Source organism: Astatotilapia calliptera, chromosome 9 (genome assembly GCF_964374335.1).
Source record: "Astatotilapia calliptera chromosome 9, fAstCal68.1, whole genome shotgun sequence".
NCBI lineage: Eukaryota > Metazoa > Chordata > Actinopteri > Cichliformes > Cichlidae > Astatotilapia > Astatotilapia calliptera.
Genome location: NC_137430.1, coordinates 23,750,412 through 23,765,291, shown reverse-complemented (window position 1 = coordinate 23,765,291; position 14,880 = coordinate 23,750,412). Strand labels below are relative to the sequence as shown.

The 14,880-nt window shown below is 46.1% G+C and overlaps 1 protein-coding gene across 1 annotated transcript in view; it reads right to left on the bottom strand.

Annotated features, from left to right (window-relative positions):
- Window positions 1-711: 711 nt before the first annotated feature.
- The window catches only part of gli3 (GLI family zinc finger 3), a 94,568-nt gene continuing 80,399 nt past the window's right edge, over window positions 712-14,880 (bottom strand). The window contains exons 9-15 of the mRNA XM_026179958.2: window positions 14,423-14,536; window positions 13,363-13,503; window positions 6,541-6,690; window positions 6,278-6,442; window positions 5,897-6,187; window positions 3,658-4,051; window positions 712-3,136 (exon numbers count right to left, since the gene is read on the bottom strand). Coding sequence (XP_026035743.2) covers window positions 747-3,136; window positions 3,658-4,051; window positions 5,897-6,187; window positions 6,278-6,442; window positions 6,541-6,690; window positions 13,363-13,503; window positions 14,423-14,536 — 3,645 coding nt within the window. The 3' untranslated portion in view covers window positions 712-746. The remainder of the gene's footprint in view (window positions 3,137-3,657; window positions 4,052-5,896; window positions 6,188-6,277; window positions 6,443-6,540; window positions 6,691-13,362; window positions 13,504-14,422; window positions 14,537-14,880) is intronic.

The window sequence follows — 14,880 nt, the reverse complement described above, 5'->3', positions numbered from 1 at the left end:
TTAAGTAGACAACAATCTACGGCGCCTTGAAGACTCGGATGTGTGGTCCGCGTTTTGGACTCGATACCGTGTCGAGGAAAAACACCACTTGGCAAAACTTGGTAGAAGCACTGAAACATTTACAGCTTCGCAAAAGGAACGTACAAACAAAAACGTAACAACAAATGTAAATATACCACTTGTTAAAACCTATGATATATAAAGTTGCTTTCGGGGCCTGTTGAATTCATGACCCGTGTCTCACTTCCTATGATGACAATGGATTCATCTGCTTTGTACCAGTGGGAGCGGTGCACGACTGATACGTGGGCACGTGGGCTAGTCTATGCACTCGTATAGACAGTGTTAAATGTTTCACTTGAGTACATGCATTTATTTTATTTATTTTTTTACCGACAGGGCGTACAGCAAAAACAGTAACAATACACAGAATACTGATTCAAGGGCGTGAGCTTTTGCTCACCATCACGTAGTTTTACAAAGAGAAGGGCTTCCAAAAATAGCCTTCATTCCAGAAAAGGAATATAACTATTTATTTATACACAATTTTTGACACATCCCGTTTCTTTGTAGGATGACATTTTTACAAAATAAAAAAGCAAGGGCTTGGCAACTGCCTGTTTCAGAACACTTCTAAGTACATAAAGTTCTCATAATTACCGCTTTTAACTTTGTCTTCACATACACCAGAGTTTTTCCTCTTCCTTTTCCTTTATTTTTCTACGGGAGGAGAAAGCAGAGAGCAGCTACTGTATTATAGCCAAGAACTTGCTCTCCTCAGCAAGGGTGGTGAGGAGAGAGCTCATATCTCCGATGGCCATGTTGTTTAGGCCAGGGACCACACTGTGGAAGGCAGCAGATGCCCGAGGGGTGGTGAGGCGTGAGGAGGTCCTGGACAGACCCTGGAAGACGGAGGGACTCAACGCTCCTGAGACCAAGCTGCCCTGGTCATAGCCATCCTCCAGCATGGCACCGAAGTCCAGACTTACCCCTTCATCTAATACACCGGGAACACTACCGTCCACTGTGCTGGTCACCTGATCTGCACCAGGGGAGAGAAGAGCAACCGAAACCCCGTTGCCGCTTCCACCACCTTGTCCCTCAGATGCAGCTATGGAGTCCAACAAGCACTGATCTTCCAGAACATGGAATGTGGAGGTCTTATGATCTGCTGGTTCGTAAGAGGGGCAGTCAACAAAGCCCTGCTCTAAGTATCCATGATCCTGGGACTCCAGCTTCAGCCCAGAAACTTGATTCGCAAGGGAGCAGCTCTCGCCACTCCTCTGCAGTTGTGCTTGTTGAGTGACGCAAGATTCGTTTTCATTGGTGCTCCCGGGACTGAGGTATTGCTGGGTTCTGCCCAAGTTCCTGTTGATTGGTGGATGAGGAACATGTACCGGGCGATTGTGATGAAGAGCAGACCCCTGGGAGAGGCTGGGGAGGTAATCCATGGAGGCTCTGCTAAGGATTAGGTTGTTTCCTACCTGGCAAGAGCTGCTGTTGTGCTTCTGATGGAAGTGGCTCTGTTTTTGAAATCCGTTGGAGGCCTGCTCTCTGAAGCCCTGGGGAAAAGGTCCATTGCTGATCTGTGTAAAATTAGACCTATTAAAGTTGTTTGTAGAGTTTTGACCAGTACCTCTCATTTCCAAGCAGGAGTTAGGTGATGTCTCTAGCTTCACTCCAGGGTTTACGCAGCAAGCACTTTGAGACTGATTAGCTTGGGCGCAACTGTTCTGGAAATCAACGGGTACTTGCTGCTGAATAACCATGTTTCCAAACCTGCCAAAAGGTGCAGACACAGGCCCGTGTTCTGTGCTAGGCCACCTTCTACACTGCGAATGGTGGTTTTGATCCCTTGGAGGACACTTGTCAGCACTCCCAGAGCTCACTTCATTCCATTGGATGGGAAGTTTACTGGGGCTCTTCCTCTCTCGTAACTGTTGCTGCTGCTGCTGAAGACTATGGGACCCAGGGAAGGCCGTATTTGACCCCGGAGTTTGGATCTGGTCTATCTCCTCCATAGATAGGTGGGAGGTGTCCCTTTGGCTAGAAGCTATTTGGTCCTCATTGTGCATGTGGGAGCCATTGTCCAACTGAACTTGGGAGTGGAGATACTGCACCAGATCATCTGGTAATATATCCTCATCCCCAAGCAACAGCTCAGCCTCCCCATTGTCCTCCATTGCCAGAGCTTCTAAGGCCGCTTGTTCCGCAATGCTAGGGGTGTATGGTGAGTGCTGCAGGCCTCTGTGCAGGTTGCCTTCTGAGCGCGTGTAGTTCTGTAGGTTCAAATTTCGAGACTCAGGCGTACAGTGCAGAGCAAGAGGCGGAAGAGGGTGGAGGTTATTAAGGCTGCTGAAGCGCTGCACCGGAGGGAAACTACAAGTTTCAGGAGCCTGCGTCCGCACTGGGTCGCTAGCCCTCCGGTTTCCACTCAGTGGTCCCTCACCAGGGTAGAAGACCCTCCTCCTATTACCTGCATGTCCCGTGTAGCCATTGCTGTACCCACTGGTGGCGTCACTGCAGCGAGGTGGCCTGACTAGAGGTGGCAAACAGTGGTTGCTACCACCCTCATCCATCATGGCCATGCGGGTCTTCAAGCTCATGCGCTCCATGTTGGGTAGAGGCGTAGGAGGCGGGCCACCTGTTGCTGCTGCATACTTGGCTTTAAGGTGATAGTGCTGGGCTGGGGTTAAATTGAGCATCCCTCGTGATCCCCCTCCTCCTCCCCCAATGCCTACTACTCCCCCACCTCCACAGCCCCCAACTGAGAACACCCCTCCACCCCCTCCTCCCACCCCACCTCCATACTGGCTAGCTTCACTGGACCGACGGGAGGCATCGGTGGAGATGGGGTCGTAAGAGTCGGTGGAACTGAGGTTGTGGTGGCGGCGGTGGTGGGCGGCTGCTGCCGTGCCCTCGTTCTGGGAAGCCTGGCTAGAGCGACGGCTGGAGAAGCAGGGGGAGATGCCGGAGGAGCGCCGGCTGCTGCTCAGGTAGGCTGAACTGGTGGCGCTGCCGCTGCTGTCACGCCGGTCTCTGAGCAAGTTGAGCACTGTTAGCTCTGTGCTGCCCAGCTCAGCATGAGCAGGTGGCTGAGGGGCAGACACCCCCCACTGCCTGCCCAGACAGGTTCCTGGGGAGACACGCAGACAAAGAGATGGGAATGAGAAAAGTTTGGACACGATAAAGAGAAACGAGGGGAGGGGGGAAAAAGTGTGGTGAAAACGGGATATTAGTCAAAGATGATGAGAAGAAGCCAAATAAGTTAAGTGTAAGTGTGGAGAGATCTTTCAAACAGATGTTACCACAGACAACTGGCAGCAGTTGGGCCATGAAACATCACATTACATGCTATTCTCTCCGATATGATTTACAGCTTGATATGGTCTTGATACCATTTTCCAGCAGAACAGTAAATTTTAAGCATTTGTTTTGCCTGAATCCTTCAGCCAGAAGATGAAATTCAGGATAATTTATCTCTGTGATTTGTGTGCACGGTCATGGTGAGGTGTGAATTCTGTTTACAGGTGCTTTTTAACTACCATGTCTTTAAACCATTCCATTATAAGAGGGGTTTTTTAATCTTCACAATCCCATTTGAGCTTCAAATAAAATGGACAAAATGACATTTAAAAATGTAAAAGTTTCCCTTACCCTTCCCCAACATGTTGGGTACTGCAGAAGCTTTGGGGGGCGGTGTAGGGGACAGGGGCCCCAGCCTGGGCAGCGCTCCATTCACCTGCTTCAGCCTCTCCATCTTGATGTGCTCCATCCATCGCAGAGGGCGGCCGATACTTCGCCTCGCCTGGAGGGTCAGCATGGCCGCGGTAGCTGTGGAGACAGTGGAGTCCATGATGGGGGCTGGCTCACCCTCACACTCCTCCTCTACTTCCTCTTCGTTTTCCTCTTTCTCTTCGTCCTCCTCCAGCCCCTCCCCTGGCGAGCGTCCGGCGCTCACAGCAAGCTGGACTCCACTGCTGGGATAGGTGCTGATGGGGGACTGGTCACTGCTGCATGTAGACTGACCGCCAGGGCTTGGCTGAGACGTCTGATGCACGCCAGGAAAGAAAGAGAAGAATAAGAATAGGAGAAGAGAAGTGAGAAAAAAAATCAATATATTAGTTAAATAGTTAGAAACAATGACTCCAGGTTACACAGGTGAAGATATAAAGCGTTACAAATGATAACAAATGAGCATGCACTCTAAAATGTTGGACAATGATCATTATTCATGAAAACGAACCATTATGAAACACAACTGTAGTCGTGTGTGTGTGTAATGATTGTGTGAAAGTTACTTTTAATCTTTTGGGGAAAAAAACCTTTAGTTTATTTAAGTCTATAGAAAGTTGGACCTTAAGTCATACAACCTAAAAACTTTCAGTGTATAAAATCTCCACTGTCTATAGTACTGTGCAAAAGTCTTTTGCCCCAACAAGTTGATTCGTAAAAAGTTATTAGGCAAAAACTTATATCAGCATATCTCAGCATGGTGTGCAGGATAAAAGAAAATGTGCCAGTTCTAAAAAAACAGTACAAGAAAGTATACAGAAAAGTACCATCAGATTTTCTTTGACCACGCAATAACATCTGGAAAGCATCTGCTTGGTAACTGTTTCATTGTTCCGCATGCCAGTGACTGAAAAACACACTGCCAATGCAGCATGTTGTAAGTGAATGGGACAAAAGGAAACCAACATTCAAAGACGAGCCTTGAATGCTCTTCAAGAAGTCTGGAAAATTACCTGAGAGAGTTCAGGTTGTGTTGAAGAATATCTGTGGTCTGTTTTTGCCCTGTATACTGTATTTCCATGTTTACATGCACCTATTTTCACTTCCATAGAAAAATATAAAAAAATTAGAGGAAACTTAAGACTTTTGTATATATTAGCCGATAGTTGTACAGATGCAAAATGTTAGACGTATATTGAAAACAGAACATCACCGAGTCATTGTTTATTTTCTGTTCAGAAATCTATTAGAATACTTGTGACCACATCTACTGGACCCTAACACGGTCTGCTCAGCTGTGGTGCTGCATGAGAAGCAGACGAGTATTGTACACATGGAACAGAAATCACATAGTCTGTGGATCACCAAGCATCTTTTTTGTAACAGAGGTCGAATCAAAAACTCCTCTCATATGACCACATCTGGATAAAATAGTCAAATATCTTTTTGAGCTACTGTTTTTTGATTTTATTTAATGGAATGTTATAGATTACATTGCAGATGGGAATAATGAGATCCTTTTTTTTGGCATCAAGTTGAAATAGTGTTTAGTGCTTTTGATCCTGTTTACTAGTGATTAAGTTTGGCTGCACAGTGCAGCCCTGAGCAGTATCAAGCTTACTTTCAGTGCCCTTGCAGTTCTCCCCAAAGGCATGCTCTCAGCTTATAGTAACACAATGTCTTTGGTCAATATCAAAGTGTCGTACAATGCAATAAGAACAACAGTCTTTTTATGAATTTAAGGGATGAGAGAAACCAGGAATGGGAACCCATCTGGCATGTTTTAAAGTCAACAAGTGGAGCAGTTGTGACAGGATGTTAAACGTTTGATGGGAAATAGGACGATGAGCAAAGAACATGAGAATATTTTACAAATAAAATATAAAGTGATACCTATCTCACCTGATTACCCACTGTCCTTAGAAAGGCAAGGAGAGAAATGCCGAAGCATTGGATAGAAGGAAACATGTACTCATTAGAAGATTATGGTGTTAAACGTGCATGGCCCCTATTAAATGCTACATCAAACCTAAATACTAGGCATTCATTCACTAAGTTTAAGTAAATAGTAGTCAGAATGTTAGAAAGTTAAAGTGCAGGAATCAAAATGAAGTTAAACACATGCGAGTCGGCAAGAAGGATACAAAAGCTGAAGTCTTACCATGGGCTTCTCTGTCTTGACAGACTTGACCTGCAGACAATCGTCCTGTTTTGAGGTAGAGTGGTTGTACTCCCTTTGGTCCGTATACCCGCCCAGCGGAAGTTGCCCTGGCGAGCGACCCTGGCCGTTCCCCCCAGGCTCCCGGGGCTGGGGCGGCGGGCGCGGGTAATCGCCCCGCTGTTTCTTGGTAATGTGCGCCTCCGGCCCGTGTACCGTCTTAACATGCTTCCGTAAGGAGCTTGGATCTGTGTAGCGTTTTGTGCATCCCGGGATTTTACACACATACGGTTTCTAAGAGAGAGACGAGAGACGAACATTGAGTTTGTTTGTTTTTCTTTGTTTTTTTTGGCATGTTGAATGTGTGAAAGAACCTGTTGGCACCTCATTTGAGTGTGTTCGATTCTGATGTTTCGCCCGGTCTGATGCATTGGAGAAAGCCTTGTTGCAGCCTTCGTGTTCACACACGTACGGTTTCTCTCCGGTGTGGGAGCGTAAGTGAGTCTTCAGGTTTTCCAGACGAGAGTAGGCCTTGGTGCAGCCTTCAAACTGAGGAGACGAAGACAGTTTCACTCACACATCACATTCTTTTACCACAAACGTCGCAATAATGTGACATCAGCTGAGTCTATCTGAGCGTCCCTTACTGTGCACTTGTGCGGTTTTTCCCCGGTATGCCTGCGCATGTGGACCACCAGCATGTACTGTGCCTTGAAGGGCTTCTGCTCTCGAGAGCATTCCTCCCACCGGCACACAAACTCCTTCTTCTCTCCGTGGATGTGGTCATTGTTGATGTGCTGCAAAAGAAGATGAGAGAATTTAAAACGGGACCGCTCTCATGAGAAGTGGAACGTCACTTTGCGTCGAGCGTATTTGTTTTTCAGCTTGAGCAATTTTTTTCCCCTCTGCAACACATAGGGGGAAATATAATATTTCCTTTGGCAAATCTCCATTTAATTTCTTCAGTCTCCTTCCTCTACAGTCTTTCTCTTTTTCACAGTGTATTGAAATCTGCATAAAAGCAGGCAAAGAAAAGGCAGACGTGTGAGTCTCGGTGTCCGATCTGAACGGGATTTTCAAATAAAACCCTGTCACTTCGCATCACACTGGGCTCGCGCCCCTCCATGACAAGTGCTGACAGTTGTGCTGCCGTGGCAACTTCCAATCTGAGGCTTAGGAAGACGGGGGAGGTGGGAGCGAGGTGAGGGGATAGGGAAAGAAATCAAAAGTTCAGTCGAGGGCTTTACAACTCCAGCCAAGCATTATATCTGCAAGTACCACCTTTCCCTTGCTCCATCCCCTTCTCTCTTCCCTTTTACTCCATTTTTTTTCTTTTTCCTCACAAACTGTCTTCTAAAATGGGATAAGTGGCCTAAGTTACAGAGGAATGAAAGAGAAAAGGCGAGGTGGGGGGGATGTGAAGATGTAGACGCTCTGGGGAAGAAGTCAACATCTGGCTCTCTTTCAGAGACAACAGTGTGTGGTGGCCTCTGAAGTGTCTATCCGAGAGCAATTTAAACCCACAGAGACAGACAATATCCTGACTGAAAGAAACCAGTATTATTACATTCCTGAGCAGCAGAGAGGACTCTTTATACCTTTAGGGTGAACGAGGAGGGACAGAGGAAGGGAGATGAATACATACTTGACTTTGAACGCTCTTAAATCTCTGGGAAATCCAAGATTGTCGAGCTATAAAACATGCAGGACCAAAGCAGATAAAGTACCCAGGGTCGTTTACCCTCCAGGCATGAAGCTGCCCTGACAATGTCATCTTTGTACCTTCTCAGTTCCTCGCTCACTGGCTAGATCATGACCCCAAGCGCAAGCGTGACCATGACATCAGAGAGACGCCGCGCTTCTTAAAATCATTCTTTTATTCTGACCCCAAGCCTTTCCCTTCCCAGCAATACTAAAGGATGAGTACCAACAAATGAGTGAAAACAGTAACAGCAGAGCGCAAAAGCAAAGAGTAAAATTGACACTAATATATCGGCAAGGAACCGCCATTATTCTCACTTGACAGTTTTTAATTTTAAAGTGACAAAACAAGACTAATTCCAGGGGAAATGATTGGAGCCTGATTGACCATGGACGTTAGCGAAGTTTCCCCAAGATTGATCTTCTCCCCCACCTTGGTCCGAGCTTCGGAAAAACCTGACTCGTCTTCTCTTTTTCTTCCTCTCCGTGAGGGAACCCCGGTGGCAAGCGATCGGTCTGTTGTGACCAGCGTTCAATATCAGCCGGCTGAGAGCGATGAGGAGAAGGGCCGCGGCGCTGGATCATGCCGGTGGATGGCACGGCGCAGTGCGCGCTCGCACACACGGATGGATACGCAGTCACACTCTGTTTGTACAAAACGAAGGAGGTCGTTGACGGGCGTGATGCATGAGCCTCCGGGCTGACAAAAAGGGGGACAGGCAGCACGGGGGAGAAGGGCCGCCGAGAAACCTAATGGCAAGATCTAATGGCAATTCTTATTGAATCAATAATCTCCATGCTGAGCAGACAGGTCCCGTTGGCCGGCTAAATCGACAAACAGGTGCTGATAGCGCCGGCGCGGCAGGTTATTCATCTTCCCCCTGCCAGCTTATCGGCCAACAACTGTAAAAACGCCACCAAGATGGATTTAGGAGGGAGTCGCACAACGGGGAACGCAAGGGACACGGACACAGGGGACAGTGAAGCCGTCTGTGACATATGAGGTGCACGCGCACACACACAGAGGTGCAGGCACTGTTTTCTTGGTCCATATCCTTGTTTGGTTCAAACAACTGTTTAAAATAAACATAAATAACCCGAAAATACACAATTGCTTTACACTCCAATTCATGTAAACAAAATATGTAAAATAACTAATATATATATAAAATAAAATAAATTAAAAAAGCATGATTTGTTTCCATAAAATACTCAAATGCTCATGTCTTATATGCATTACTAAAACACAGGATCAAGCCACTCTCTCTTTTTTTTTTCCTTGCATTTTTTGCCGTTCCCCACTTCAGTATCCATCTCCATGTCTCCTTATCAAACCCTCTCTGGGACATAGCCTCCACGCATTAGAATGCATGCGTGCATGAAAAGAGGGCCTGTTTACAAGGCAATTTCACTAAGCTGTGGGACCCGCAACACCGTTTAGCTTTATCAAGCGCCGCCTAATAAATCATATGTTCCTTTGTGATGTCAGTTGGTGAAGTGCATTGTGTAAAGAGAGGGGGGGGGGGGGGGGGAGCGAGAACGAAAAAGGCAAAGAAGGGAGGGAAGGAGGGAGGAAGTAAATGGGAAGTGAGGGGGGTGGGAATGAGTGAGTGAAGGAAGGGAAGAGAGTAAGTGAGGGAGCCAGATTTGGCATGTGTAATTCAGCACACTCTTTTCATCTTAGAGTATGATACTCTAGACAGATAAGGGGCCTAATCCTTCTCCTGATCAAAAAAAATCTGCATTTTACCAATTAAAGGCCTGCGCCAGCAGGCGGGAGAGGGTGTGTGGGGGACTGCCTTCAGACTGCGCCTGCGTTTATCTCCCTTTAACACTGGGGAGGCGCGCAGCAGTCACCTCAGCGAGGGTGCACACCGGCTGACCAAAGGCAGCTCCCCATCTAAGAACAAGGACATCACAGCGCCACCTATGAAGCTGACCTGGAACATAACAGTAGGCTCTGGAGGATGCAAAAGGCTTTATTAGCTCAAAAAAAAAAAAAATTGCATGCATGCAGACCACCAACTTCTTCAGACACCCCAGTTTAAAGTCTGTCATATCTTCCAAAACAAGCCTGCTATTTGTGCCTGCCTGCAATACTGAGAGAGAAATAATTCAGAAGCCACAATTGGTTTAAGTACTGATATCCAGCATCACCTATTTTTTTCACGTAATTCTAAAATAAACAGGCTTTGAATAGGGAAAAAAGCTGAAGGGTAAAAAAATGAATCATCGAGTAAAACTGCATTATATGCAAGTACCTTAAAGCCACTTTTTTCAACATCTTTTCAGTGTTAAATTGCGGCAACAAGGTAGAGTTTGATTTTAGACTTCTCATTGGTGAAGGATCGGTAATAGATCAATGAAAAAATAAAAGATTGTTCAGCAAGGCCATATTAGGGAATTTTGGGAGTGTGGGGTTCACATCTCCGGCGACAAACCCCAGCGAAAAAAGCCTACTTCAAGAGAGACATTAAAGAAGCCACCAGGCCTTATCTTTAAAAGTACTCCCTCTGAGGGGGAAAGAGGGGAGGCAGAGAAAATGAAAGAGAAAATGAGAGAGGGAGAGGTTTGTGTCACCCCCACCCTCAAAAAAAAAAAAAAATGGGGAAGCAAAAGAATGTGTAGCTGAGGGGAGAGTGAGATGGGAGAGGTACAAAAGAGTTGAAATGTAATAAATGAAATAAATACAGCAAACGAAAATTGACGCCCGCCTCGCTTTTGCTGACTGGGTAGGCCAGATAAGTGAGCCAAATTGCACAGATCTGATGTTTATCTTATCGGCGGCACCGAGAGCGCTTAAACGCAGATGATAAAGGAACGCTGTGGCGTGTCATGGTGAAAGCACGTTTGAGAGTGTAAAAATATGCATCAAGAGCACGGCAGGAGTGCTTTTGAACAAGGTGGAGAGCAATGAGGGTGGTGCAAAGGCTTAATTCTAAAATTAGGCCAACCACAAAGAAAAAGGAGGGAGGGGGGATTGGAATCAGTGAAGCCGCCAGTTTTAAAACTTAAAAGGCGTTTATGGTATGACGGCGACTCTTAACACAGTCGCTGTAGAAAGTTTGTGTTGGTTGAAAGAGTTACAACCAAGGAGAAAAAGGCTTTTTTCCCCCTCATCATGTTTTTTTTCCCCAAAGCCATTTCAGAAGACAAGTACAGGGGGAAGGGACGCTCCATTGTTTAGTTATATGGAAATCCCCCCCTCCACCCCCAGCCCCCAAACCCCTCCCCAATGTGTGAGAAGAGCCACTGTGGTCCAAATACTGTACTTATCCTATTACTGAGGGGGGTGGGGGTGCGGAGAGATAAGAGCATTTTCCCGTCCGCTCTGCTGAATTAGAGGGCAGGGATTCTGTAGGCGAAGACTTTTATTGGCATCTCTCAGCATATCTGCATGTGCATAGAAAATGAGAAATAAAACGTAATATCAAAAAGTCAAACGCTGGAGAGGCGGATGGAAAAATGGAAAACTAATAAGGATTTTGTTAGCGTGTGTCTACACGGCGATCTGATAATAAGAGCGGTTTGGCGGGGTTAGGCCGGATAGTATATGTGGAGGAATGAGAGGACACGGCTTTGTTCGAGTGGCCACCTGGTGTGACTAAAGAAGGTGGGTGGATGTGGGCAAGGTTTTCTAATAATCGGCCATTCTCACCTCCTCTCCCACCACCTCCGCTCGCCCCCCGCCCCCTGAAACACGGGGCAAGAAGTTGTCAAGATCCTCAACCTTTGAGCTGAGCCCTTCAAACACGGGAGGCAGCCCATTCCGTGCTGAGGATATCAATTATAGATAGGGGTTACCACCGCGGCTGAGGATTGCAATGTCAAGACGGCAAGTAGACAGCTGTGGAGAGCTGAGGATCTTTCTATCAGATGTGTGTCTCGTGCGCACACGCACACCGTCCCCTTCTATTGTTGTAATTTCATCGCTCGCTCTGAACTTCTGCTTCCTCGACTTAGCTGATGGCCGAGCTGTTCACGGGCCAAAGCTAATGGTGCCAGTGTGAGCAGCCATGGCGGGGGTGACACAGCCGTGATGTCATTAATATTTAGCTTTACAGCGAACCCTCGGGCACAAGACGATGAGAGCCATCCATCTCCCGGGCTGTGTGAGAGTTCAGATAACAGACCGGAGGGCTGGGTGGGGGGGTTCGGCCAAGTCAGTGTAATACACAAAGCTCACTCTGGAAGGCTTAACCCTCCAAATCAGTTTGCACCGTTCAGCTGTGTGATGTGCTTTTCAGCTTCTGAGCCCATTACCACCGTCCACGGATCTCCAAAAGCATTATCCAGCGGCAGCAACAGCTGCAGCTGCTGCTGGTGTTCAAACACGCAGGCAGAAGTTGTTGGCTGATAGCAGGCGTTGTCCAAAATAGCACAGCTTCTGTAGATTGTGCTAGGACGTACTGAGCTTGAGAAAAGGGAAAGCAAAAACCTCTCACAGCATAGAAAACAAAAAAAGCAGACTGGTGGTGGTAGCTCTGCTGCGTCTTACAGATGCAAACACCCTGTTGTGTCTCGCTGTTTGTTACCTGCAAGACAAGCTGCTCCTGTCAGAGAAGTGCAGAAACTTCTCTCCCAATAGTAAGCCATGAATGACACCTGAGTGCAATAGCAGCCATTTGCTTAACAGCAGCAAGAAAAAAAAGTGGTGAAGTGACTGAAAGCAAATATTCTGAGCACAGTTTAGTGACATTATGTGTAATTTATGGAACTGCAAATATTTGCGTATGGATTTCTGTACAGACAGGATACAAAGAGGGATTTTCACCCATTACAAACATACTCCCGTGCTGCTGGAGGAGGATGGCCTGGTCGAATGCTGATGGGTTAAAATAAAAATCCAAAAACGAAGCATGAAATGTACAGACAGTGGCGGCAATGGTCACTTTTCACAGTTTGTGTTATAAAATCGCTCTTCTCTGCCACTGGCTGACGGACCAACAACAGTCTATGCAAGTCCAAGGCTGCAGGTGGATGGGCAGTTTCAAATGACAATGAAATTTTCTCCAGTGAAGCCACAACATTGACATATGAACACTTTTTTAGTTGATATGACGAAATACTAAACATTTTTGGGACTAAGTTGCTTAGTTGCGTGTCCAGGAGTTATGTGCAATCCAAGCAGCAACTTCCAGGCCTGCAGTTTCTTGAATGGCCACTAGAGGTGGGCCCCAAATATGAATACCTATGCAACGCTATCCTGTGTTACCATGAAAAAGGCATCACCTCAGCTACTTCAAGTTGTAAGATAATACTTTTGAAGTATTTTTAAGGGAAGTGTCTAACAAAAACTAGGGAATCTGTTCACTAGTCTGCTGGGTTCTGTTTCCATCTGCTTATCCAATGCATTTTGCACACATGCCAACTCTCTTTTACGTTCTCTATGGACAGAAGCCAGAAAGCTTCCAATAATAAAAATCTTGTCCTTTGTCCACATACTGTACATACTCATATTCATACATCTGCTTACAGGCATTACCTGTCAAATAATATGACAGTCTACAAAAGTCTGTGAGTGACATTGTAGCATTTATTTCTGTTACTAAATACTAATTATCAGGTATCTTACACAAATAGCTTTCCACGTTTGGTTAAAATGCTAAGCTGATTTTTTCCTGAACTCATGACCCTTTTGTTGTGACTCAAACTGACAGTATGAGCACAGTGAGACTGCAACGAAAAATTGTTTTCATATTAGGTCATTTATAGTTATTTTGTTGAACACTTCTTGTGATTGTTAGTGGGTTTTAAAATCTACTCACTTGTACTAGCTGCTCCTGCGTGTCAAACTCACGGCAGCAGTTTTCCCAGTGGCAGTTTGTCTCGTAAACTACCTCTGGCTCCTGTTTGCTCTCATCCTTGTCCCCTTCCTCCTTCACCAAAGTCATACCGTCGGGATTGTCCTGAGGAAAACAAGTTTTAGCACAACAATCAGTATCACCGGCACAACATGCTGAGATAAAAGTTAGAAAGCAAAAGTAACCGTTTCCTCTTCCTGACATCCGTCCATGTAAACCTGTCACAAAAGCCATTTTTCACATGAAAGGCACAGCCTTGAAGGTTATTGGTTAGTGGTGTAGCCGCAGTGCCCCCGCACAGCTGACCTCACCTGGCTGCCTGGGAGAAAAGAGTACAGGGCGGAAATGTAGCGCTGAAAGCCCCTCTCTGTTTTGGTGGTTTTTATACGACAAGACTGGGGTGAGTATTTGAGGAATCTAACCCCCTCTTCCTTCCCTAGGCTGCTCTATTAGCCCAGACATATTTCACTGTCACAGCTAGATGCCGGAGTAGAGCAGGGAGTTGGAGACGGCTTTAAAGGAGAGCCCGGGCTTCCACTGCACACCTCAGGCTCTTTCTTCTGCCTGAGAATCGACCCCCGTAAGATTTTTCCTCCAGATGCAGACACTTACTCTTATCACACTTCTCTTTCTTTACCCCAGCCATTTAAATTCAGATTAAACCAAAGCAAAAACAATTTCCTACCAGTGTCCCGAAGATCAATGAATAGTTTTGCTTCGGAAACTGAAACTGATTAGAGGGGGAAAAAAGGGAAAATCAGCCAGATGCAGGTAAATAAACACTAAACTGTGGCTGTTAGGCTTGCCTATTGTTGTAGCCATGTTGGCAGGTGACCAGCAGCTATATGGGCTTGCTATATGGGGGGGGGGGTCTAAAAATAAAATCAAGCTGGTGGGATTTTGCAGTAATTTGCTTCCTTTTTTCCCCAGAATGTGTGGAGTTCTCATATAAGTGAAAAATACCTATTGAGTCAGTAAATGAAAGCTAATTTTGATGTTTGCAGTTAGTGCGGGTGACTCCCACCTGTATGCTCACCACGCCCGGGCTTGGCAATTCTTCCTCTGGTTTCATTTTGGAACGTTTGTGGTGCATCGGGTCTCCTGTGCTGCTCACAGCGGATTCACTCGTTGGTTTGGCCTGTGAAGAAATATTTGAATATTTACATGATTACATTATTAGATTGTATTTCTTTGAGCCTAAAGTGTCACTGTCTCGACTATAAAGACTATACTGTACAAAAATCTGATCAGACTTTTTTAAACTGGCCACGAGCAGTAGCTCTCCAGACTTTCTGAAGGTCTCTCAAAGCCTTTCTTTGGACATTGGCTGCTTTTTCACTGATTTTCAGTCCAGTCCTTGTGCCTGACCATTTTCAGTGTTTTTTTTTTTCTTTGTTTAGCCACTAGGTGCCAAACTAAAAGAATGAGCCACTGTTGTGTCTACACATTACAGACAGCTTAGCAAAGACACATGAAGCCTCA